Raw genomic sequence first — 26793 nt, 5'->3', positions numbered from 1 at the left:
GGGTCAGTATTGAGGGAGTGCTGCACTGTCGGAGGGTCAGTACTGAGGGAGCGCTGCACTGTTGGAGGGTCAGTACTGAGGGAGTGCTGCACTGTCGGAGGGTCAGTACTGAGGGAGCGCTGCACTGTCAGAGGGTCAGTACTGAGGGAGTGCTGCACTGTTAGAGGGTCAGTACTGATGGAGTGCTGCACTGTCGGAGGGTCAGTACTGAGGGAATGCTGCACAGTCAGAGGGTCAGTACTGAGGAGGTGCTGCACTGTCAGAGGGTCAGTACTGAGGGAACGCTGCACTGTCAGAGGGTCAGTACTGAGGGAGTGCTGCACTGTCAGAGGGTCAGTACTGAGGGAGCGCTGCACTGTCAGAGGGTCAGTACTGAGGGAGTGCTGCACTGTCAGAGGGTCAGTACTGAGGGAGTGCTGCACTGTCAGAGGGTCAGTACTGAGGGAGTGCTGCACTGTCAGAGGGTCCATACTGAGGGAGTGCTGCACTGTCAGAGGGTCAGTACTGAGGGAGTGCTGCACTGTCAGAGGGTCAGTACTGAGGGAGTGCTGCACTGTTGGAGGTGCTGTCTTTTGGGTGAGATGTTAAACCGAGGGGCCCCTCTGCCTCCTCTCTGCTGAATGTAAATTATCCCATTGCCCCTGGAAGAGGATCCTTCCCAGTGTCTGAGGCAACACTTATCCCTCAACCAACCAACATCACTATAAAACATCGATACAATATCAAAATCCTCCAGATATCGAAAATCTGAAAATGAAACTGAAAATGCTGGAAATGCTCCGCAGATTGGCAGCATCTGCGGAGAGAGAAGCTGAGATAGTGTTTCAGGTTGGTCACCTTTCATCCGAACTGTTCTGACCGATGGTGAATAACTCGTCTGTTTTTCCCCACCCAGCCCTATTATAAGTCGCTTTTTGCATTTGTCCCAAATGAAATTCATCATCTCCCAACAGCCTCCATTGTAAAGTTTGATATAATCTTTTTATAAAACATTGAATAACATTTCAAACACATACAGATATTGTTTAAATTGTCAGTGTATTTTCACTGCCTCAGGCTGCACACCAAGGACAAACTCTGGAACACCGGAGCTTTGGGATCAATCCTTCGTCTATCGGCAGCTCTCCAACGCCGGAAACTCCCAAACACTGGCGAGAATTCCGGTCGGGTTTAAGAAGCTTGGTTCATGTTCAAACCTCCAGGATATCGGGGGGGGGGGGGGGTCATGGAGGTTGGGGGTAGTGGAGGTGCGATGTGGAGGCACAGAAAGGGTATTGGATGCAGAGGGGGTGATGCAGGCTGGGGAGTAAGAGGGCAGGAAGGGGAAATGGGTGTGTGGAGGGGTTAGGGGTCACAGGGTGGGGTTGGGGTTGTAGAGATGGATTGGTGGCCATGAAGTCAGACCTAGGGGTATGTGCGGAGAGGGAGCATTGAGCGGGGCAGAGAGTGCCTGTTGATGCTGTGAGTCATGGTAAGTAATCCTCACCCACCTCATCTCACTGACAGCAGTGTTCATTTCAGCAGGAGGGCTAAAGTCCCAGTATTGTCATAAAACAACAATGAGATAAACATGGAATGGAGATTGAGGCAAATAATAAACACCTTTGTGTGAAATTCCTCTCCTCTGTGTTATCTCTGGATTCTGTAGATCATAAGCAGGCCAGCACCTGCACTGAAACAGAGCAGAATCTCAGACGAGTCTTTGCCCCAGGGTATTCCTTCAGAGGTGCTGTTCCCATCGGGGTTAGAGAGAGTTCCCCTGGATAGCTCTCACCCCAGCCAGTGTTAATCAGGCCAAGAGTGGGGAAGTGCCTGTATATGTGGGTGCTGATAGTTAAATAACCCTTACCCACACTGCTAGCTCACCCATTCATTCTCAAACATGCCTACTGGACACTCCTATTGAACACTGCTTCACTGCAGCACAGCCAATGGGGAAGTTAAGGTAAAATGGGAGTCAGCCAATCAGCAGTTCATTTACCTCCCTCTTAAATTTTATTTCCATTGACTTCTCTTCCCCAAATCCCTCTCCCAATCCCTCCATTCTCCCAATCCCTCCATTCTCCTTCAATGTTTCAAGATTCTTATCCTGAAGACCTGGGAACAATGCCACTCTGCAGAGTGAGAGCTTAGTTGCCTCGGCCATGTCACACTCAAACCCATTCTGTCCCTCCTGGAATTAATCCCCTGTTGTCCCCAGTCTCTGGGCGAGTGTAAACCTTTCGCAGCTTCAGCTAGCTTCTCATTGGATTTCCTGCTCTGTGTGCTGGGTGGGGATGTCCTCACTGTGCTCGTGCCCGTTCTCATGGTCCTGTTCACAAGGATTGTCCCTTTGGCTGGGAGAGGGCATCGTGCCCAGTCTTCTCTCTGTGTCCTCTGCCATGTTGGCCACCAGCTTCTGAAGGATGGGGGTGGTTGGGAGAAGTGGTTTCTTCGTCAGGGTGGCATTGCCTTCTGCTTGGCCTTGTTGAGTGCCATGAGCTGGCACAGCAGGAACCCTAGGGGGGATATTCTCATATGCAGAAGCTGCCACGTTACTTGATGCCTGGGGCTTGAGGTTTTTATCCAGGGCAGCCAGTTTGCGGTGGATTTTGTTGATATTCTCTCCGCGGACCCTGGGTCTTAGCTCCTCTTTGGGAATTGATCGCTGTCTCTGAAAGTTCCCAAATCTTTTCAACATTGCCTGAACTGTCCCAACTCCTTCCCCTGAGCTCCCCCAAATCTTAGAGCACCGCTTTGCTTCTCTTGGCATTACGTAGGCTGTTGCCACTTTCTGATCACTGGCCGTGGCTTTGGGCTCACCAGGTGTCCCCGTCATGTCCCTGCTCTCCGTTGCCTGGCTGTCTTTCTTGGCTGTGGATGAGGTGCCCCTGCGCTCTCCACAGGGTCTGCTGTGGCAATGGGGACCCTCAGCCTCTGGGTAAATACCAGGGAGGTTAGTGCACTCATAGGGCTGGCAGACAGCATTGGGACTATCACCAGCTGCAGGCTCTGACTCGATGGGCGATAGTTTACTGAGTGTCCATGAGAGATTCCTCTTCCGCTGCGCATTGGCAGTGGGGACAATCCTGCTCTCTGGCATGGATCCCCTTCTGAGCTCAGGACCAAACTTTGTCCCTTCTGCAAATGAGACAGAGGGTCTCTTAGCCTTCACGATGCTGGACGTTCTGGGAATGGACAACGGCTGAAGCCCATCTTCACTATTGAAATCCGCCTGATCCGCTGGCAAATAGTTACACCTGGAGCTCAATTCCTGGCATCCACCCACAGGAGGCAGCAAGCTATTTCCTGAAAGAGAGGGAAAATATTCAAATTAATATCTCAGCTTAATTCTTTGTTAGTTATTCCTCCCCTCTTGACCCTTGAAGGTGCTGACTCTCAGTGGGGGACAGTTCCTGAAGGTGCTGACTCTCACTGGGGGACAGTTCCTGAAGGTGCTGACTCTCACTGGGGGACAGTTCCTGAAGGTGCTGACTCTCACTGGGGGACAGTTCCTGAAGGTGCTGACTCTCACTGGGGGACAGTTCCTGAAGGTGCTGACTCTCATTGGGGGACAGTTCCTGAAGGTGCTGACTCTCACTGGGGGACAGTTCCTGAAGGTGCTGACTCTCACTGGGGGACAGTTCCTGAAGGTGCTGACTCTCACTGGGGTACAGTTCCTGAAGGTGCTGACTCTCACTGGGGTACAGTTCCTGAAGGTGCTGACTCTCACTGGGGGGCAGTTCCTGAAGGTGCTGACTCTCACTGGGGGACAGTTCCTGAAGGTGCTGACTCTCACTGGGGTACAGTTCCTGAAGGTGCTGACTCTCACTGGGGGGCAGTTCCTGAAGGTGCTGACTCTCACTGGGGGACAGTTCCTGAAGGTGCTGACTCTCACTGGGGTACAGTTCCTGAAGGTGCTGACTCTCACTGGGGGACAGTCCCTGAAGGTGCTGACTCTCACTGGGGGACAGCTCCTGAAGGTGCTGACTCTCACTAGGGGGCAGTTCCTGAAGGTGCTGACTCTCACTGGGGGACAGTTCCTGAAGGTGCTGACTCTCACTGGGGGACAGTTCCTGAAGGTGCTGACTCTCACTAGGGGGCAGTTCCTGAAGGTGCTGACTCTCACTGGGGGACAGTTCCTGAAGGTGCTGACTCTCACTGGGGGACAGTTCCTGAAGGTGCTGACTCTCACTGGGGGGGGTAGTTCCTGAAGGTGCTGACTCTCACTGGGGTATAATTCTCTTCATCTTTTATCTTGTGTCCCTGGTATTTGAAATCTTTATCACAGGGAACAACTTGCCTCAATTATCTTTGCCAAATCCCTGAATAAACTCAAATTTAGAAACCTCCATTCGAAAGGTAAGAAATACAAAACTCCTTAATCATGTCCCATCACTGTAATCCCTCATTCGTGGGATTGTCTTTGTCCTTTCCCCGGAGCCTCTGATTGGGATGGATTTTGTCCCTGTGACTGAGTGTCTGCAGCTCTGTGTGAGGATATGCGCTATTCCGAGTTACAATGTGGGTTCAAATGCACCATTGCTGCTCTCTTATCTGGGGTTTGCTGTGTCCCCCACCATGTGTCTCACCTTCCTGAGTGGGTACACAGTACACGGGCTCCCCCTCATCAGTCTCGAAGGAGGAGAATGACGCTGAGTCCCAGCCTGCAGAGGGAGAGTCGATGAAACTGCAGTTAAAACTGACATCGGCATCGTGATGGGAAACTGCAAGGGAAAGAGAGCTAGAGTTACACTCATTCTACACAACACTCTACCACACTCACCGTGCACCGCGCTGTACCACACTCACTGTGCACCGCGCTGTGCCGCGCTCACCGTGCACCGCGCTGTGCCGCGCTCACCGTGCACCGCGCTGTGCCGCGCTCACCGTGCACCGCGCTGTGCCGCGCTCACCGTGCATCGCGCTGTGCCGCGCTCACCGTGCACCGCGCTCACTGTGCACCGCAGTGCCGCACTCACCATGCACCGCGCTGTACCACGCTCACCGTGCACCGCGCCGTGCTGCGCTCACCGTGCACCGCGCTGTACCACACTCACCGTGCACCGCGCTGTACCACGCTCACCGTGCACCGCGCCGTGCTGCGCTCACCATGCACCGCGCTGTACCACACTCACCGTGCACCGCGCTGTACCACACTCACCGTGCACCGCGCTGTACCACACTCACCGTGCACCGCGCCATGCCGCGCTTACTATGCACCGCGCTGTGCCGCACTCACCGTGCACCGCGCTGTGCCGCGCTCACCGTGCACCGCGCTGTGCCGCGCTCACCATGCACCGCGCTCACCGTGCACCGCGCTGTACCACGTTCACTGTGCACCGCGCTGTACCACACTCACTGTACACTGCGCTGTGATACACTCTACACCGTGCTGTGTCGCACTGTACACCTTGCTGTGTCGCACTGTACACCTTGCTGTGTCGCACTGTACACCGTGCTGTGTCGCACTGTACACCGTGCTGTGTCGCACTGTACACCGTGCTGTGTCGCACTGTACACCGTGCTGTGTCGCACTGTACACCGTGCTGTGTCGCACTGTACACTTTGCTGTGTCGCACTGTACACCTTGCTGTGTTGCACTGTACACCTTGCTGTGTCGCACTGTACACCGTGCTGTGTGGCACTGTACACCTTGCTGTGTCGCACTGTACACCTTGCTGTGTCACACTGTACACCGTGCTGTGTCGCACTATACACCGTGCTGTGTCGCACTGTACACCGTGCTGTGTCGCACTGTACACTGTGCTGTGTCACACTCACTGCACATGAGACACACTCACTGTACACCACACTGTACCACACTCACTCTCCACCACACTGTACCACACTCACTCTCCACCACACTGTACCACACACTGTACACCACACTGTACCATACTCAATGTACACTGCTCTGTGACACACTGTACACCGTGTTGTGTCACACTCACTGCACACCGCATTTTAAAAAATTAATTCTTAATAGGGATAGGCAATAAATGCTGATGTTGCCAGCGGCAACATCAACATTTACTGCCCATCCCTAATTGCCCTTGAGAAGATGCTGGTGAGCTGCCTTCTTGGACCGCTGCAGTCCATGTGGTGCAGGTACACCCACAGTGCTGTTTTTCCCATGGCAACAACTGAGTGTCCCACTCGGCCATTTCAGAGTCAACCACATTGCTGTGAGTCTGGAATAACATGTCGGCCAGGCCGGTTAAGGATGGCAGATTTCCTGCCCTAAAGGACACTACTGAACCAAATGGGTTTTTACAACAATCGTGTAGTTTCATATGATCATTGTTAATGGGACTAACTTTTTATACAAGGTTTATTAATTGAATTTAGATTCCCCAGCTTCCGTGGGGGGATTTGAACAACAGCCTCAGGATCATTAGTCCAGATCTCCGGATTCCTAGTCCAGTAACATAATCACTCTGCTCCCAAACACCAGTGATGTAATGTGGCCCACTTCACACTGTGCTGTGTGACACACTCGCTGTATTGTGTGACATTCTCTCACTAGCAATCCCTCTGCTGCACTTGTGAATGAGCTGGATTATACTTTCCTGGACAATCCACCGGGACTGTTGGAACAGAGGCTTGAGCCATTTCCTGTTTTGAATCTATTGAAGTGGATTTGGAGCTGATCCATTGGAAACAATCCACGCTCAGATTGACACAAGTGATTTATTACACATTTACCACCTCTGAGCTGGGGATGAGGGAGAATTTGAATGTCTGGAATCACACCCTCCAGAACATCAATGATATTTCAACACTTGTCCTTTTGCTCTTTCACACTTCTCCTTTCCTGTTTCAAAAGAATAGAATGTGTAAAGGAAAGAGGAGACTTGCATTTCTATAGCACCTTTCCCCGTCTCAGTACATCCACAAGTGTTTCACAGCCAATCAAGAACTTTTTGAAGTGTGGTCACTGCTGTAATGTAGGAAGCACAGCAGCCAACGTGCGCACAGCAAGATCCCACAAAAAGCAATGTGTTAATGACCTGATAATCTGTTTTTAGTGACATCGATTGAGGGATAAATATTGGCCCCAGGATACAGGCAAGAACTCTCCTTCCTCCCGCCCGCTCATCTTTGAATTGGTGACTCTTGAATCCTTATCAGGGTATTGGAGAGTCCAGGAGAAGGTGCATTGAGCAGGGGTTTAACACAGAAAGAGCCACCATGTTGAACACAACAGAGGAGCTCATCCTCCAAAACTCTGAACACGGGGTAAAAAATGGGTTTTTTTTAACCCTCCCCACCTGTTTAGGGCTGTCAACTCTGGTTGGACACATTCCTGGAGGATTCATCACACATGATCTACTGCTTCCCATGGCCCCAGCCCCAGATGCTCCTGCCATTGGTGAGCTAACACATCAGTCCATGCAAAACCCCTCACCCCACCACCACCCCAACCACCTCATCCCAGCTATTGGCTGGCCAACATGTCGATCCTTGTGGTCCTCTCCATTGGCTGTTAGAAAATGACTCTTCATCACCTGATTGGATGATTCTTGACTAGGCCCAACCATCTTCAGCTGATTCATCAATGACCTTCCTTCCATCATAAGGTCAAAGTGGGGATGTTCGCTGATGATTGCACAATGTTCAGCACCATTCACAACTCCTCAGATACTGAAGCAGTCCATGTCCAAATACAGCAGGACCTGGACAATATCCAGGCTTGGGCTGACAAGTGGCAGGTAACATTCGTGCCACACAAGTGCCAGGCAATGACCATCTCCAACAAGAGAGAATCCAATCATCTCCCCTTGACATTCAATGGCATTACCATCGCTGAATCCCCCACTATCAACATATCGGGGGTTGCCATTGACCAGAAACTGAACTGGACTAGCCATATAAATACTGTGGTTACAAAAGCAGGTCAGAGGCCAGGAATCCTGCATCGAGTAACTCACCTCCTGACCCCCTAAAGTCTGTCCACCATCTACAAGGCACAAGTCAGGAGTATGATGGAATACTCCCACTTGCCTGGATAAGTGCAGCTCCCACAACACTCAAGGAGTTGGACACCATCCAGGACAAAGCAGCCTGCTTAATTGGCACCACATCCACAAATGTTCACTCCCTCCACCACCGACCCACAGTAGCAGCAGTGTGTACCATCTACAAGATGCACTGCAGGAATTCACCAAGGCTCCTTAGACAGCACCTTCCAAACCCACGACCACTACCATCTAGAAGGACAAGGGCAGCAGATAGATGGGAACACCACCACCTGGAAGGTCCCCTCCAAGTCACTCACCATCCTGACTTGGAAATATATCGCCGTTCCTTCACTGCAGCTGGGCCAAAATCCTGGAACTCCCTCCCTAACAGCACTGTGGGTGTACCTACACCACGTAGACTGCAGCGGTTGAAGAAGGCAGCTCACCACCACCTTCTCAAGGGCAATTAGGGATGGGCAATAAATGCTGGCCCAGCCAGCGAAGCCCATATCCTGAGAATGAATTTTAAAAATATTTTCCCAATCTCCAAGATATTTCTAACCAATAACCCCCCCCGAAGTGTTCACAAGAACATGTGCCACACTTTTGCCAGAGAAATAACAAAGAAAGCAGCTCTTTGGAAAGCAACAATCTAAAAGAGGCAGATGAACAGAGGGACCTGGAAATACAGATAGGGAAATCAGTAAATAATTCACATGGGTTAAAAAGGCCATAAAATACCAAACCAAACCAAGCACTGTGCTCATTTCTAGGATAGAATTAAAAATTAGAGGAGTGATGTTAAATTCATATTGACATTTATATCCTCCTGGTTGGACTGCACTTGGAATATGGGGCAGCATTTTCCCCCTGTCAGGGGGTTGTGTGCGAGCGGGCGGATTCCCAATCAGCGCTCCCGGTCGGGTGCGCGCTGCCATTTTACGTGGGCTATGCGCCCCCTATGCGGGCGGGGGTGGGGGTGGATTCCCTCAGCCGGGGGTGCGCTCTATCGCGCATGCGCAGGGAAGAGCGCACAGATCTCCCTGAGGCTAAGTGCTGCCTCAGGGAGATCGGCTCAAGATTGAAAACTTTATTAAAGGGAGAATAAAATATTCCTGACGTGTCCCCTCATGTGACACTGTCACCCGAGCAGGGGCATGCCAATTACTTTTATTTAAAAATGTTACGCACGTTTTAAATCCCTCACAAAATCTCATCCCGCCCGTGGATGAGGTTTCGTGTTTTTTCTGAAGGCCGCCTGGGCTCTCTGCCTGCCCCCCAACCTTAAGGTGAGACGGGCAGGTCCATTAATTGGCTTAATTACTGTTTTTAAAGGCATTAAGTGGCTGTTGACAGCTCGGCGGGAGGGCAGCCGACTCCGGTGCGCGCGTGCCGAACTAAAGATCGGAACGATGCGCAGTGACGTCGGGACGCTCGCCCGCGTCATTTTACACATCGGTGAGGCAGCTCACCCCTGCTCGCTGACCGCAAAATGCAGCCCATGGTGAACGTTTCAGGCCTCCCTATTATAAAACGGATATCGAGGCACTGGAGAAGGTGCAAAAAACATTCACAAGGATAATACCAGAACCGAGAGCTTATAACTATCAGGAAAGATTGAATCAACTGGGGCTCTTTTCTCTGGATAAGAGAAGGTTGAGGGGGTGACCTGATCGAGGTCTTTAAAATTATCAGAGAGCGTGATAATGAAGGGCAGATGTAGAGAAGATGTCTCCACAGGTGAGAGAGACCAGAATTAGGGTCTGTAAATATCAGATAGCCACTAATAAATCCAAACAGGAATTCACAGTATCATTACAGTGCAGGAGGAGGCCATTCAGCCCATCGAGTCTGTCCTGGCTCTCTGAAAGAGCATTCCACCTAGTCCCACTCCCCTGTCTTATCCCCGTAACTTGGCACATTCTCTCTTTTCAGGTAGCAATCCAATTCCCTTTTGAATACCTTGATCGAACCTGCCTCCACTGCCCTTTCAGGAAGTTTGTTCCAGACTCCAACCAGCCTCTAGGTGAAAAAAGTTTTCCTCGCATCACATTTACTCCTTTTGCCATTTATTTTGAATCTGTGCCCTCTAGTTCTTCTTGCTCACTTGAGTGGGGACAGTTTCTCACTATTTATCCTGTCCATACCCCTCAGGATCTTAAATACCGCTATCAAGTCTCCTCTCAGACTTCTTTTCTCCAAGGAAAACAGTCCCAACCTCTCCCAGTCTATCCTCATAGCTACAGTTCTTCATCCTGGGAATCATTCTTGTGAAATCTCCTCTTTACTCTCTCCAATACCTTCACATCCTCCCTCAAGTATGGTGCCCAGAGCTGGATGCAGTACTCCAGATGAGGCCTAACTAGTGTCTTATACAAGTTCAATATGATCTCCTTACTCTTGTACTCAATGCCCTGGTTAATAAAGCCTAAGATACTATATACTTTATTTACTGCTCTCTCAACATGCTCTGCTATCTTCCTCCTGCCAAAATGAATCACCTCACACTTCTCTGCATTGAACTTCATCTGCCACTTGTCTGCCCAATCCACCAACATGTCTATGTCCTTTTGAAGTTCAGGACTAATCACATCACAGTTAACAACATTTCCAATCTTCATATCATCTGCAAATTTCGAAATCATGCCCTTAACACCACAATCTAGGTCATTAATATATGTCAGGAAGAGCTAGGGTCCCAACACTGACCCCTGGGGAATTCCACTACAAACCTTCCTCCAATCTGAAAAACAACCATTAATCACTACTCTCTGTTTCCTGTCACTCAGCCAATTTCTTATCCAAGTGCCTACTTTCCCTTTTATTCCATGAACTAGAATTTCACTCACAAGTCTGATGCATGGCACTGTATCAAATGCCTTTTGAAAATCCATATACACCACATCAACTACATTTCCCTTATCAGCCTTCTCTGTTACCTCCTCAAAAAACTCCAGCAAGTTAGCTAAATATGATTTTCCCTTAATGGATCCATGCTGGCTTTCCTTAACTATCCTGCACTTGTCTAAACGACTAGTGATTTTGTCCCAAATGATAGTTTCCAGAAGTTTCCCTACCACTGAAGTCAAACTGGCTGGTCAGTAGTGGCTGGCTTTATCCTTGCACCCCTTCTTGAACAAGGGTATAACATTCACAATTCTCCAGTCCTCTGGCACCACACCTCTGTATAAGGAAGACTGGAAGATTATCACTAGTGCCTCTGCAAGTTCTGCTCTCACTTCCCTCAGTACCCTTGGATGCATCTCATCCAGTTCTGGTACCTTATCTATTTTAAGTAAAGATAGCCTTTCTAACACCTCCTCCTTCTCAATTGTAAATTCTTCGAGTGTACCAGTTTTATTTGTCCTACTTTTCCCCTTCAAGGGGATATATCTTGACATTGCCTGCAATACCTTTTTTGAAGGTGGCCCATTGTTCAATCACCGTCCTTTCTGTCAACGTTTTGATTCCAACTCACTCGACTCAGATGCATTCTCATCCCATCGAAGTTGGTTTCCCCTCAATTAATTATCCCTGTTCTGGATTGTTCCTCGTCCTTTTCCATGGCCAACAGGAACCTTATGACACAATGGTCACTGTCCTCTAAATGCTCTCCCGCTGGAATTTGATCCACTTGGGGCCAACTCATTCCCCAGAACCAGGTCCGACAGTGCCTGTCCTCTCGTTGGACCGGAAACTTCTTTACCCAGAGATTGGGGAGAATGTGGAGCTCACTCCCACAGGGAGTGGTCGGGGTGAATAGTGTAGAGACATTTAAAGGGAAGCTGGATAAACACATGAGAGAGAGAGAGGGATGGAAGGATATGGGGATAGGGTGAGATGAAGAGGGGGGTTGGTGGGAGAGGGCTCGTGTGGAACAGAAACTCCAGCAGGGACAATCCAACTGAATGGTCTATTCTGGGCAGTAAATCTGACATGATTCTTTTTCAAAAACATAACTTTTTTTATCACCCCAATGATATAAGAACATAAGAATTAGGAACAGCAGTAGGCCATTCGGCCCTTCGAACATGCTCCACCATTCAGTAAGATCATGGCTGATTGATTCATCTTTAATTCCCAGAGTCTTCCCCCTGTGACTCTGCTCCTCGCTGTGTCAGACTGAGGGGGCAGACACGTACGTCAATTCCTTAGCAATTCCCTGATATTATCAGGTGCTGTCAGGAGCCAGGAATTCATCTGTAGAATCTGTCAGATGAGCTCATCAGTCACTCTGAAAATGAACTGCTGATTTGAACAATATTTCACACATAAACAGGCTGGGACCGTGAACAAGATCATTAAAGGATCAAAAAGCGACTGGGTCACTGGCGCCGCGATTCCTCTTACCTGTGACTTTTGGGAGCTTTTGGTTTCCAAACGAAATGCAGGGGAGGGCGGAGCCGAGATTGGCCAGAACTCCCTGTACGTGATGTTTCATCCGTGTTAATGGACCATCTTCCTCGTCCAGCATCCTGTATATCCAGTCAGGAGAAAACGGGAATATCAGTAACTCACAGCCCAGAACAGTCAGGAGAAAGCGGGAATGTCAGTAACTAACAGCCAGGAACAGTCTGGAGAAAGCGGGAATATCAGTAACTCACAGCCCGGAACAGTCAGGAGAAAGTCAGGAATATCAGTAACTCACAGCCCAGAACAGTCAGGAGAAAGCGGGAATATCAGCAACTCACAGCGAGGAACAGTCAGGAGAAAGCGGGAATATCAGTAACTCACAGCCAGGAACAATCATGAGAAAGCGGGAATATCAGTAACTCACAGACAGGAACAGTCAGGAGAAAGCGGGAATATCAGTCACTCACAGCCCGGAACAGTCAGGAGAAAGCGGGAATATCAGTAACTCACAATCAGGAACTCAGGAGAAGGCAGGAATATTAGTGACTCACAGCCAGGAACAGTCAAGAGAAAGCGGGAATATTAGTAACTCACAGCCAGGAACAGTCAGGAAAAAGCAGGAATATCAGTAACTCACAGACAGGAACAGTCAGGAGAAAGCGGGAATATCAGTAACTCACAGCCAGGAACAGTCAGGAGAAAGCGGGAATATCAGTAACTCACAATCAGGAACATTCAGGAGAAAGCGGGAATATCAGTAACTCACAGCCAGGAACTGTCATGAGAAAGTGGGAATATCAGTACCTCACAGACAGGAACAGTCAGGAGAAAGCGGGAATATCAATAACTCACAGCCAGGAACAGTCAGGAAAAAGCAGGAATATCAGTAACTCACAGACAGGAACAGTCAGGAGAAAGCGGGAATAACAGTAACTCACAGCCAGGAACAGTCATGAGAAAGCGGGAATATCAGTAACTCACAATCAGGAACAATCATGAGAAAGCGGGAATATCAGTAACTCACAGCCAGGAACATGCCACCCACAAGAGGAAATTCTCCCTTGATTATTGTTTTGGACTATGCAGATTTTTAGCTTAAGTCCACGGCCTCTTTAATATTTGTCTGTCAGGCATGCAGGGAAATGGGAAGGTGGTGTATGTGTGCCACATGCCCAGTTCCTGCGCAGCCGCGCACAGGAACAACACAGAGGCCATTTACTAGGATGCTGCCAGGGATGAGGGACTCCAATTCATGTTTAGAGACTGGAGAAGCTGGGATTGTTCTCCTTAGACCAAAGAAAAGTTACGGCGAGATTGAATCGAGGTATTCAAAATCATGAAGAGTTTTGATCGAGTGAATAAGGAGAAACTGTTTGCAGTGGCAGGAGGGTCGGTAACCAGAGGGACACAGATTGAAGAGAATCAGCAAAAGAGCCAGAGGGGCAGATGAGGAGAATGTTTTCCATGCAGCGAGTTGTTGTGATCCGGAAGGCACTGCCTGAAAGGGCGGTGGAAGCAGATTCAATAGGCACTTTCAAAAGGGAAACTGGATAAATCCTTAAAAAAAGAAAATATTCGCAGACTCTGGCGAAAGAGCAAGATGAGTGGGATTCATTGGATAGCTCTTTCTAAGAGCCAGCACAGATATGATGGACCAAATGGCCTCCTCCTGTGCTGTATCATTCTATGATTGTGTCATTTTCCCTCAGCCCTTTCTAAAACTCCTGTTTATCTCTCAGTATTCAGGGCTGTCAGAGGGTCACACCCTGAAGTTTTAAACCATGGTCCCTGGCAGGGATTTGGCTGGACCTGTTGCCAGAAATGCAATCCCACATGCCAGCGGATTGGGGAATGTTTCCTGCCTCCCACTGTTCGACAGGCTCTGCAGCCTCCTCCAGGCCACAAAATATTCACCCAGAGAAAGGGGAAAGCCTTCTCTGGGTCCCCTACCTGTTCCTGGGATCATTCTTGTCGTTTCCACAGCAGCAGCAGCAGAAGATGCAGAGCAGAATGAGGAGAGTCATCATGACAATGGCTGTCACAACTCCTGTTTTACCTGGAAAAATGTTAAACAGTCACAGTTAGGGGCAGACGCTGGCTGAAATGCAAAGCAAGATCCCAAGGCAGTCCTGAGGTTGTGGAACCAGAATGTGGACAGAGGGCCTTTTGTATAGAAACTGACCATTCGGCCCATCAATGGCTTCTATCAGCAGCATCCTAATCCCGCTCTCCTCTCACTCACCACACCCTTTAATATCCCACCCAGTCTAATCCCACTCTCCCCTCACTCCCACACCCTTTAATATCCCACCCAGTCTAATCCCACTCTCCCCTCACTCCCCACACCCTTTAATATCTCACCCATCTAATCCCGCTCTCCTCTCACTCCCCACACCCTTTAATATCCCACCCAGTCTAATCCCACTCTCCCCTCACTCCCCACACCCTTTAATATCCCACCCAGTCTAATCCCACTCTCCCCTCACTCCCCTCACCCTTTAATATCCCACCCAGTCTAATCCCACTCTACTCCTCACTTCCCGCACCCTTTAATATCCCACCCATCTAATCCCACTCTCCCCTCACTCCCCACACCCTTTAATATCCCACCCAGTCTAATCCCACTCTCCCCTCACTCCCCACACCCTTTAATATCCCAGCCAGTCTAATCCCACTCTCCCCTCACCCTTTAATATCCCACCCAGTCTAATCCCACTCTACTCCTCACTCCCCACACCCTTTAATATCCCACCCAGTCTAATCCCACTCTCCCCTCACTCCCCACATCCTTTAATATCCCACCCAGTCTAATCCCACTCTCCCCCTCCCTCCCCATACCCTTTAATATCCCACCCAGTCTAATCCCTGGCAGTGACCAATCCCAGTGAAGTTGAATACTTAATTGCCCCAAATGTGGGGCGATTGGAAATGTCACTGGGATCTGCCTTATGGTGGACTGGCCCCTGCTGAGGGCAAAGCCTGGTAGAAACAGAAACAAAGAAAATAGGAGGAGTAGGCCATTCGGCCCTTCGAGCCTGCTCCACCATTCAATGTGAACATGGCTGTTCCTCGACCTCAATGCCATACTCCCGCTCTCTCCCCAAACCCCTTGATGCCTTTAGAGTTTAGAAATCTATCTTTTTGCTTCTTAAATATATTCAGTGACTTGGCTTCCATAGCCTCTGTGGTAGAGAATTCCACAGATTCACCACCCTCTGAGTGAAGAAGTTTCTCCTCATCTCAGTCCTAAATGGCCTACCCCATATCCTGAGATTGTGACCCCTTGTTCTAGACCCAACCCCAGCCAGAGGAAACATCATCCCTTCATCCAGTCTGTCCATCCCTGTTAGAATTTTATACGTTTCAATGAGGTCCCCTCTCATGCTTCTAAACTCCAGTGAACACAGGTCTAGTCGGCCCAATCTCTCCTCATTCGACAATCCTGCCATCCCAGGAATCAGGAAGATGCCTAGAGGTAGTTTGTCAGCGATGGCGAGGGGTTCCCATACCCACCGCCCTGCCTCGGAGCCCCTTCTGTCACAGCTGCAGCCGCGAGGCATCCTGGGCAGGGGATATCTCCCCACCCTCCCCCACGATGATGGCCTGGCATCCGTGGCCGCACGTGTTATTTAAACACCTCCTGAAGGTGCCTCTATCCTAAGGGAGTGGGGGGGGGGGGAGGGGGGGCTCCTCCTGCGGTCCCCTTGGCTGGCATAGCAGTGCCCACTTTCCCCATGAGGGCAACGTTCCGGGCCCTTCCATTGGGCCAGGTGGGTGCCTGTGCCACCCACCGTCCTTGATTGGATGACGCACTGGGAGGCAGCCTCTTCATTGGCTGCCGGGTGAGGCAGCGCAGGTGGGTGGCCAGGGCATTTCGCCAGTGGGGTCGAGTTTGACCCCAACCCCTGAAAATCTTCAAAGGCAGCCAGACTCCCCCCCCCACCTCCCACCCCCCACCCACCCCCACCCCCGGCGCGTGGAGCTCCGACTGAGCTCAGCTCAGTCAGCAGCGAGGTCCCAGGGCAGGGGGCTTCACTTCCAGCATCCCATTCATTAACAGAGGGTTCGGTGGTGAATAAAGCGCACCCGTAAACGCGGGAGCGAGATGGGGGGGTGCCCTGCGCTGCAGGAAGTGAGTGTCGGGGGAGCAGAGCGCACGCGAGTTACTCACTGAAATGGCAGTCGCCGGTCACAGGGTCACAGGGAGCTCCGAGGCAGCGACACGGCGATGAACAATTCGCTCCGTAAGATCCATTCACACAGGTGAGATTACAGCTGTAAAAACCAACCACAAAACAACTGCTGAGGGAGAGACCGGAAAACACTGGCCAGGGTTTTGACATGTGCGGAGCGGGCGTTCGTGTGGCGGTCCCCATCGTTCGTGAGGTGGGGGCGCGATGACGTGAGGGGAGCGTCCCGATGTCATGGCGCTGCCTTGCGATGATTGTGTGGGCGGGCGGGCGGGCGGGGGTGGAAGTCAGAAGGGCGCCTGCCGACAATTAAAGGGCCAAGTGAGATCATTTAAAGGGCAATCGGGTGTGGTTTTACGGAGCTCGTGCGCTTTTACACTCAGCGCATGGACCTCTTGGCCGGGAGGCCTTCACATTTTTCATGGATTCTACATTCTGGGTGGGATAAAGGTCCCAGAGGCAGATGCAAAGGTGAGTAGTTAGGAGTTTGACCGTGAGTGGTCTGGAGCTGGTTTATTGATAGTTTCTGGCATTTTTGTGTTCAGCGGAACTCTCTGATTTCTTAACGTTTGCAGAGGCCTTTAGCCAATAGCAAGCTCAGTACAGAAACCTGTGGAAACATCAGCACAGAAATGGGGATTGTTTACTCTGCTGGAGGGAGCTCCTCAGAGGAGGAGGAGAGGGCCAGAAGGGGGAGGGGGCCAGTTACCCACAGACTCAAGAATTAGGAGGTGCAGCCAGAAGGGGTACAGGGCCAGCAGGAAGTGCAAGGCAGAAGGGTCTGGGGAAGGCACCATCACCCAGCAGACAGAGTCTGCAGGTTGCGCTCTTCCTGGACATGTCTAAGATTCAGTGCTGGAGAAGGCTCCGCCTCCCAGCCAGGCCGTCACCTCCATATGCAAGATGATTGGTGCAGAAATGGCCTCCAACTGTGTAGGTGGCCACCCTGTGCCAGTGGCTCTTAAGGTGACAGTGACCCTGAACTTTTACGCCTCAGGTTCTTTCCGGGGGTCAGTGGGAGATCCACGTGGTGCCTCCCAATCGGCTACCCACAGCGGCATCAAGCTGCTCACCGACACGCTGTCCCGAGGGGTCAGCACCTTCATCCACTTCCCGTCCAATGAAGCCAGCCAGAGGAGTCACTGCAAATGTAGGCACTGACCGCACGCATGTGCCCATAAAGGTGCCAGCAGGTGGGGATGGGTGCCTTCGTCAACAGAAAGGGCTTCCACTCCCTTAATATACAGATTGTGTGTGACCACAGGAGTCAGGTATTGCAGGTTTGTGCCAGGTATCTGGGCAACTGTCATGATGCCTGCAGCCTCGGTCACTCCCAGGTGCCAAGGCTTTTCGTTGCTCGAGCTCGCTTGGATTGTTGGCTCCTGGCGCACAAAGGTTATTCGCTGAAAAGGAGGCTCACGACCCCACTGAGACACCCAAGGATGGAAGCCGGGGAGAGCTGTAATCGCAGTCATGACAACACGAGGGCAGTAATCGAGAGGACTATAGGCCTGCTCAAGGTGAGGTTCCACTGCCTGGACTGCACAGGGGGATCACTACAATATCCTCCTGAGCGCGTTTCCCTTATTGTGCTTGTGTGCTGCACTCTGCACAATCTGGCTCTCTCAGGGGGGGGGACCCACTGGGGGACGGAGACAGTGATCCTGCTCCACAGGCAGCAGAGGACGACTTAAGTGCTGGGTCTGAGGAGGAGCCGGAGGAGACCCGGGGTGAGGAGCAGGATCCCGATGCGAGGATCCTTATGGGAGATGGGGAGACCAGGGAGGTCTTGATCCAGAGGATTTTCAGCCAGGCTTCCAAATCCAGGAGTCGTAGCAAGCGGCACATCACCTCACTGATCTCTCCCGACGAGGCGGACCTCTCACCCTTAAGTCAGGTTCCGACCTCTGAAATAAACTTTGCAGCCCTTCCTCCGCGTCACCCGCGAGTCCCAGGCCTCTTCTACACTGCCTCCACCTGCTGCTCAGGTGGGTGCGATGTGCCTTCACCACTGTGCACCGCCATCTGAGCCAAGATGCTAATGTCCACCCACGTGTCTGTATCTGTGCTAGTGCTGAGATCAGAGGGAGGATGTGATGCGGGTGCATCTGGCAGGTGCTCCCCCTCGGGGGTCAAGTAGGGGGCTGGGGGGGTGGTGGTGGTGGGTGCGGGGGGGTGGTCCTGAGGGTCCTTTTGGGGTCATGATGATGAGCCACCCGAGGGAGGAAGCAAAAGCGTTAGCATCGACCATCATTACAAAGTCAGAGTGCGCGCAGAGTCTTTCTCATTAGAATGGAGATCTGGCTGAGCAAATACTTTTGAATGGACGACCAACGGGAATAAATGCATTTCACTGTCAGTCTTACAACCACAGCCCCACACCTCTGAGACCCGACACCAATCTCTTCCCACTCCCTTGGACTCTTACGCGTATCCGACACCCCTGCCTCTCCGCGAGCTGTGCACCGAGCTCCACACTCACAGGCCATTTCTAAATCCTGCTCTCCGCCTGCCTGAGGATAAGCGGGTTTACTATCCCCCCTCACCATTCTGACCTCGCTCCAGTGAATTGTGACCCCTCTTCTCCTATAGGGGAAAAAGTGCTTCCATCAGTGCCCCCTCCACCTCCACCCCCACAACATGCTGCCACACTGCAGCCTCCCCCACCTCCCAAAGAGACAGGAACAGTTGCCTGTCGCACTGTCACACATCACCCCTGACGGACAGACCAGCCATGGTTTATCAAGACACATGATCGTGTGCCACTTTGCACTCTGCATTTCACACCCCTGAGCACCAACATGTGCTGCCACCCACAGAGACTCTATCATTTGGACTCTGTAGCTAAGGGTGTGCTACACTTGACTCTTTATATATACAAGCGTACGCTGATCACCAAGTGACTCCTTACCTGGCTCCAGTGTAGCCCACATGGCAGACGCACTCCCCTGTGATATGATGGCACTTTCCGTAGTTACACTCTGGACAGGGTGAGCGACAGCCTTGCCCAAAGCTCCCAGATGTACAGGGGGAATCACACCTGCACACAAAGACAAAGATTAACAGGCGGCTAGTCACAGACAATACAACTGATTCCAAAATCAAACATCCAACATAACCAGCTGCAGCCTGGAGCAGTATTGTTATTGACTCAGGAAGTCAAGGGTTCAAGACCCACTCTGGAGACCTGAGCACAAAATCCAGGCTGACACTCCCCGTACAGCCCTGAGGGAGTGCAGCACTGTCGGAGGGTCAGTGCGGAAGAAGTGCTGCACAGTCAGAGGGTCAGTACTGAGGGAATGCTGCACAGTCAGAGGGTCAGTACTGAGGGAGTGCAGCACTGTCGGAGGGTCAGTGCGGAGGAAGTGCTGCACAGTCAGAGGGTCAGTACTGAGGGAGTGCTGCACTGTCGGAGGGTCAGTACTGAGGAGTGATGCACTGTCAGAAGGTCAGTATTAAAGGAGCGCTGCTCTGTCGGGGGGTCAGTACTGAGGGAGTGCTGCACTGTCGGAGGGTCAGAACTGAGGGAGCGCTGCACTGTCAGAGGGTCAGTACTGAAGGAGCGCTGCACTATTAGAGGGTCAGTACTGAGGGAGAGCTGCACTGTCAGAGGGTCAGTATTGAAGGAGCGCTGCACTGTCGGAGAATCAGTACTGAGGGAGTGCCGCACTGTCAGAGGGTCAGGACTGGGGGAATGCTGCACTGTCGGAGGGTCAGTACTGAGGGAGTGCTGCACTGTCAGAGGGTCAGTACTGAGGGAGTACCACACTGTCAGAGGGTCAGTACTGAGGGAGTGCTGCACTGTCAGAGGGTCAGTACTGAGAGAGTGCTGCACTGTCAGTGGGTCAGTACTGAGGGAGTGCTGCACTGTCGGAGGGTCAGAACTGAGGGAGCGCTGCACTGTCAGAGGGTCAGTACTGAAGGAGCGCTGCACTATTAGAGGGTCAGTACTGAGGGAGAGCTGCACTGTCAGAGGGTCAGTATTGAAGGAGCGCTGCACTGTCGGAGAATCAGTACTGAGGGAGTGCCGCACTGTCAGAGGGTCAGGACTGGGGGAATGCTGCACTGTCGGAGGGTCAGTACTGAGGGAGTGCTGCACTGTCAGAGGGTCAGTACTGAGGGAGTACCACACTGTCAGAGGGTCAGTACTGAGGGAGTGCTGCACTGTCAGAGGGTCAGTACTGAGGGAGTACCACACTGTCAGAGGGTCAGTACTGAGGGAGTGCTGCACTGTCAGAGGGTCAGTACTGAGAGAGTGCTGCACTGTCAGTGGGTCAGTACTGAGGGAGTGCTGCACTGTCAGAGGGTCAGTACTGAGGGAGTGCTGCACAGTCGGAGGGTCAGCACTGAGGGAGTGCTGCACTGTCGGAGGGTCAGTACTGAGGGAGTGCTGCACTGTCGGAGGGTCAGTACTGAGGGAGCGCTGCACTGTCAGAGGGTCAGTACTGAGGGAGTGCTGCACTGTCAGAGGGTCAGTACTGAGGGAGTGCTGCACTGAAAGGTACCATCATTCACATTTGATGTTAAACCAAGTCCTCTGTCTGCCTCTCAGATGAATGTATTGGATCACTAGACTCTTTCTGAAGAAGAACAGGGGAGTTCTGACAATGTCCTGGCCAATGTTTATCCTTCAGTCAATGTAAGAAACAGAAAAACATGCCATTTATCTCCTTGTGGGAGCTTGCTGTGTATAAATTGGCTACATGTGTTTCTCCGCCAATCAAAACCAACTAAATTCTGAAATGATGAACGTGCTCTAAAGCGCTTTGGGCTGTGCTCGAGGATGTGGAAGGCGCTATGGTAATGCAAGTCCACCCTTTTGTGGCTGAGCATTTCTGTCACTCTATGAAATGTGCATCAGAAAGCTGAGTGTCCCCACCTCGGATCGCATACCTGGGCCCGATCCAACCGGGATTACAGGCGCGGCAAACCCCAGTCACAAAGTGGCAGAATTCCCCGTCCCGGCACGTCGGGCATTTCTCGGCGCAGTTTTCTCCGTGGAATCCCGGGGAGCAGGGCTGATCACAGCGACTTCCATTCCAACCGGGCTGGCAGGGCTGACAGGAACCATCGAACGGGGAGCAGGGCTGGGATTCCTTACAGCGACCGCATCTGCGAGGGGAGTCACAAGGCTTGTTAAACCTAACGAAACAGACAGTCCGACTACCCACAGAGACACACAGCAGACTCGCTGAGCTGCCCCTGGCGCTGAACACAGAGTCAAGGCCACCCGGGTAACCTGCAGCCCGAGTGAGGTTAGAACAGGAAACAGAGCTGTGAATCTGAGCCAGTGTAAAATCAGGCAATCAGTCCTCACAATTGCACCGCGCCCACCGTTAAATTGAAAAATCCTATGTAAACCGTCACGCAGCAATTGCATCAACTTGCATTTACATGAAGCAATTATCAGGCAAAGTTTGACACGGAGCCACAGGAGGAGATATGAGGACAGGTGACCAAAAACTTGGTCAAAGAGGTCGGTTTCAAGGAACTCCCTTATAGGAGGAAACCGAGGTGGCGAGCTGGAGGTTTTAGGGGGGGAAATTCCAGATCTTTGGGCCCCCAGCCTTGGAGCAGTTAAAATCAGGGATATTTAAGAGGCGGGGAGAACGTCTCACACGAACCACACTTGTGCTGCGGGTGTGGCAAGATTGGTCACTGAAAAACTGTATGTCACTGAAAGGAGGCAGTGTCTACAGGACAGAAGGAGAAATGTTTCAAAGAAAGCTCTATACAAGAAATACAGGAACCAGAAAATCACCTTCCTAGGAGAAATTTTTAAAAAGTCAATACTAGAGTGCTAACACTGAATCAATGGACATCATACAAAATTTCAGCTGGATACAGGAGCTGGAGTCTCAGTTTTGTCTGGTAGAGTTCACCGGCTGTAAAAGGTCAGTCTGTAACTTCATCAACCCAACTCCAAGGTCCAGGAGGGGTCAAGCCAAATGTCAAAGGTCAGCTCAATGCAACATTAAAGTACAAAGGTCAGAAAATCTCTGAGACATGGCCTAGAGCTCCTGATCCCCGGAGGGTCGTACCCAGGAGGTACCCCAGAAGATGTGCTTGGGGACTCCCCTGGAAGTTCCCATGCAAGGATTGTATGGGAATTGCCCAGGAAGTTTAAACTTCTGATGGAAAATTACCCTGCACTGAGAACCATCCAATACTCCAATTCAAATCGGAAACTTCGGATGGTTCTGACTCTCTCAGGAAAAGTTAGAAGAATTAAAACCACTTCTAATTCCTGGGTAACTATGGTACTGACCCATCCATGACCCCCACTGGACCTCTGACTACCCCTCCCAACCACCTGACTACCCCCCACACTCCCGACTACCCCCTACCTCCAACTACGCCCAAGCCCCCTGACTATACACCCTGACTATACACCCGACTACCCTCCCAATCCCAGACTACCCCCACCCTCTGACTACCCCCAACCCCAACTACACTGCTAATTACCCTCCCACCATCCCTGACTATGCTCTTGACCCACCCCCAATCCATCCTACCTCCCTGAACCATCCTACTCACTTACCTTATACACTAACCTTCTCCTAAGCATACATAATGAGGCTCGGCTGAGAGACCAGGCACCTATTAAATTATGAGAGCACCTGCTCCACAGAGGAAACATTGGTTGATTGACAGCTCAGGCTCTTTGATCTCTGTGGTCAATTTCACAATGTTTGTTGACATAAGTCAAGTGGTATCAAACGTCTGTGGCTTGTGGGTTTTGAAACATCAAAGGGCCTGGATGATTGACACTTTTATTAGCTTGCTGTTCAGGTTTTTTTCATAGGAGAAACTTATTACAACTTTTCAAAGGTTTTTTTACTTATACACTTTACACTATGGGGTTCATTAGTTCTGGAAAGTGTTCAGTGGGTCAATGGACATGAAAGTGCCAGGGCCTGGCACAGGGTTGTTATAAATGGTCTCCAGACGAGGTCCCCCAATTTATTATGATCCCGGATGAGATACCCCAAATTGTTAATTTCCTGAACGGGACTGCAATTTGTTATGCTCCCGGCTGAGAAGGAATGAGCTGGCTCCCCTTCTTTATTCAAGCCCCTTAGTCGGTCGCAACAAGATTAATTTAAAAGGGATCCCTTCCCTCGTGGAAACCTTTCCCAAGTCCAAATGTTTTAGAAGGAGCCAATTTAACCAGGCTTTCTTGAGTCAAAGAAAGAGTAAGTTTACTAGTTACTAAAACCCAGGGAAAAATAATAAAAACATAACACACACACATAGATCAGAAATGAGAAGTTGAGTCCAAATAAAAATTAAAAGATATATGAATCAGTCTTTGGCTTGTCCGTGTGGAGTAGATGGTGAAATGCCGTGAAGTTGGGTGATTCTGGTACAGCTGACTTTGGCAGTTTAGCAGTTGGTTTGGAGACACTTAGTTCTGCAGGTTAGTTGAAGAAGTTGTCTTATATTCTTTTTTGATTGTGGCTTTGCTCACTTGTCTCAGCAGCAGACAGAGAAGAGAAAGCCTGTGCCTACAAGCTGCAAAGGGGTGCCTAGTCAATCTTCTTCTATTGTGACTCTCACTAGCACACACAGGCACACCAGAACTAAAACACACAGATCAAGTCTGCAGCTAGCTTTTGAACACATTTCATTGTGTATTCCTGGAAGGGAAAAAACAAACATGTCTTTCGCCCAGAGTCCATTTTCTTTCAACTCAGGTCATTTCCACATTCTGAGATATAACTCAACAGGGGATGATTTCTGCTGAGATAATCAGTCTCCATTGTCTCTGCAACCGCAGGAGATTAAAGTTCAATCTTTTGCATTTCATCTCTCCCTTTCAAGTGTCTCTGTCTGAAATAGGCCTTGACACCCTTTTAGGTTCGGCTTTCCATGGTCTCTCTGGACTAGTTGGTCAAGTAAAATCCACATAGGAATTTTCCAGAAAGTGATTGCTTTACATTTTCAGCCAGCTTTTGCTTAGTGTTTTTGTTTTATGTCTTTTTAAAAAACACATCTTCCTTAAAAAGTTCAGTATGCCCGTTAAGTCATTTGGGGCTGTAATCCACTGTAATGACAGAGGACATGAGGGGCCTGAGGTGGTGAGTGGAAGGCCAGAGCTTGGCAGAAGGGGTAGGAGGGACCTAGGGGTTTGGGGAGGGTGGGGGGGGGGGCATAACCTGGCATGAGGGGGACCTTTTGAACTTACCTTTTGAAAGGCCTCCTCAGGCTGGGGTTCCTGACTCTCTAAGGGGCCGTGAACCACGACTCTTTAAAAACCTGGCCCGACTCCATGAAAATTGTGGAGAAGCAGGGGATGCTTATCTCTCCAATGGAGCTGGCCAGGTCAGGAGTGCTGGATGCTGGCTTTTAACAGGAAACAGCCGCATCCTTTAAAGGCACTCCCAAAAATTAGACAGCCGGGGAATGAGTTTGGGAATCCCGGAATTGGGATTCTCCTCGCCCCCCCCCCCCCCCCCCCCCCCCCACCATTTTTAAAGGTCTCCTGAGACAACCTGACTTGGTGAAAAATCCAGGCCAACGTCTCCAGCTGCATCACCTGCGCCATTCACAGGCAGGAGCAGAAAGGGTCACTCCTGTCCTCCTCTCCTTCCCGTCCAGGCCGTGGGAATGCTGTGTATGAACATCTTCAATTTCAAAGGGAAAATGATCCTCATCGTGGGATTATTATTCCCGCTGGGCAGAGCTGCAAAAGCCACATGGCTTCACCTGTGAGGCCGGTATTCCCCCTCCGAGGAGGGGGTTTTCCACAAACGTCGCCGGCAGTGATGAGGGGCCACAATTTGCCATTGAGCATTTTCAATCCTTCGCAGCGTCATATGGATTTGTCAACGTCACAAGTTTACCAAAGTACCCCCAGTCCGACAGAGAGGCTGAGAGAGGAGTACGCACCATTGAAGACCTTCGCGGAAGAAATGAAGATTTTGAGCTGGCCTTGCTCAGTTAGCACGCTACACCATTACAGAACGGTTTCACCCCATGGGATCCTCTGATGGGCCACAGGTTAAGAACCCCCGACTTCCTTTCCTCCCCCCACACGCTGAATCCAAATGAGACCATGTTCGGACCTGACAAAGGGAAGGATGTTACAGAACAGGTCAAGCCTGCACTTCCAACCAATGAGACAGGGTGTGCGACCTTCCCACTCTCAGAAAGGGAGCGATGGTGTGGACTGGAGACCAGCTGTGAGAAGGTACCATAATGGAGAAGTTACAGCAGTCTAGATTGTATCTGGTCCAGACGCAAACAGGTTTCATCCAAAGGATGGGCTGCATCCCCTGATCCTCAGGAGATGTCACACCTACAGAACCACAAACAGGGGAAGCAAGGAGTGACCACCCTCAAGGAATGAGTTTGAAGCAAACAGATCCTCAACAACCTTAAAAAGGACTCCGCACACATTCAGGGAGATGGGTGAAACGGCCAAGGAGACTATCCCTGCAAAGGCTGAGACTTTGGAGGGAGACGTAGAAGGATGTGTACATAATAATATGGGGATAAAGACTTGGAGGGAGATGTAGAGTAAAGGGTTAACTTCAATAAAAGGTACTGAGCAAGTGCATAAGGAGCCATGTCACAGTGATGTCACTCTCGGAGAGAGATGAGTGAGAAGCACATTAAAGAGGAACTCTGGCTCCGTCCTGATGTTCTGTAACCTCATAGATAGATGGTGATGTACATAAAAACATTTTGAGGGAAAGATCGTTGCCTCCAGCAAGATCTCTTGGAGTAAGAAGGCAAAGTCTCCTGAGACAACTCAACGATAATAGAGGGAGATGTGAGGCTATGGAGGGATTTGAAAACAAGGATGAGAATTTTAAGATTGCAACATTAGTAAACCTGCCCCCAGTAGGAGAAGTGGGGGATTACAACATCTCTTGTTTACAATGACTTCCTCCATGATAAAAGTGGAGGCAGAATAGAAAAAGTTCAAAGAAAATACAAGCAGAACTTTTAATACAATGTGCAGATCTGGTGTTATACAATGTGATTGTTCTGGTACTGTACAGCATGAAGTAACAACAAACTAAACCTAAAGACAGGAACTGTACAATATCTGTCTGATATACAGTACAAATTGATCTCCCTTGGTGCACACAGGGAGCAGTTTGTACTGAGGGAATGTCGCACTGTCCGAGGGTCAGTACTGAGGGAATGCTGCACTGTCCGAGGGTCAGTACTGAGGGAATGCTGTAATGTCGAAGGGTCAGTACTGAGGGAGTGCTGCACTGTCCGAGGGTCAGTACTGAGGGAGTGCCGCACTGTCCGAGGGTCAGTACTGAGGGAGTGCTGCCCTGTCGGAGGGC

At 50.6% G+C, this 26793-nt stretch overlaps 2 protein-coding genes across 2 annotated transcripts in view; one reads left to right on the top strand and one right to left on the bottom strand.

The window, feature by feature from the left end:
* Positions 1–969: 969 nt before the first annotated feature.
* The window catches only part of scarf1 (scavenger receptor class F, member 1), a 46736-nt gene continuing 20912 nt past the window's right edge, over positions 970–26793 (bottom strand). Inside the window, exons 5-11 of the mRNA XM_078548252.1 lie at positions 21380–21598; positions 19398–19526; positions 16468–16571; positions 14247–14352; positions 12294–12418; positions 4572–4706; positions 970–3288 (exon numbers count right to left, since the gene is read on the bottom strand). Of these exons, the coding sequence (XP_078404378.1) occupies positions 2243–3288; positions 4572–4706; positions 12294–12418; positions 14247–14352; positions 16468–16571; positions 19398–19526; positions 21380–21598 (1864 nt within the window). The 3' untranslated portion in view covers positions 970–2242. The remainder of the gene's footprint in view (positions 3289–4571; positions 4707–12293; positions 12419–14246; positions 14353–16467; positions 16572–19397; positions 19527–21379; positions 21599–26793) is intronic.
* Positions 16836–26793, top strand: part of LOC144684458 (uncharacterized) — a 34678-nt gene continuing 24720 nt past the window's right edge. Inside the window, exon 1 of the mRNA XM_078548253.1 lies at positions 16836–16957. The gene's annotated coding sequence lies outside the window, so the exon portion shown is untranslated. The remainder of the gene's footprint in view (positions 16958–26793) is intronic.

This window comes from Cetorhinus maximus, chromosome 9 (assembly GCF_964194155.1).
Source record: "Cetorhinus maximus chromosome 9, sCetMax3.hap1.1, whole genome shotgun sequence".
Classification (NCBI taxonomy): Eukaryota; Metazoa; Chordata; class Chondrichthyes; order Lamniformes; family Cetorhinidae; genus Cetorhinus; species Cetorhinus maximus.
Note: the sequence above shows the minus strand (reverse complement) of the source record. Positions and strands in the feature narration are given on the sequence as shown.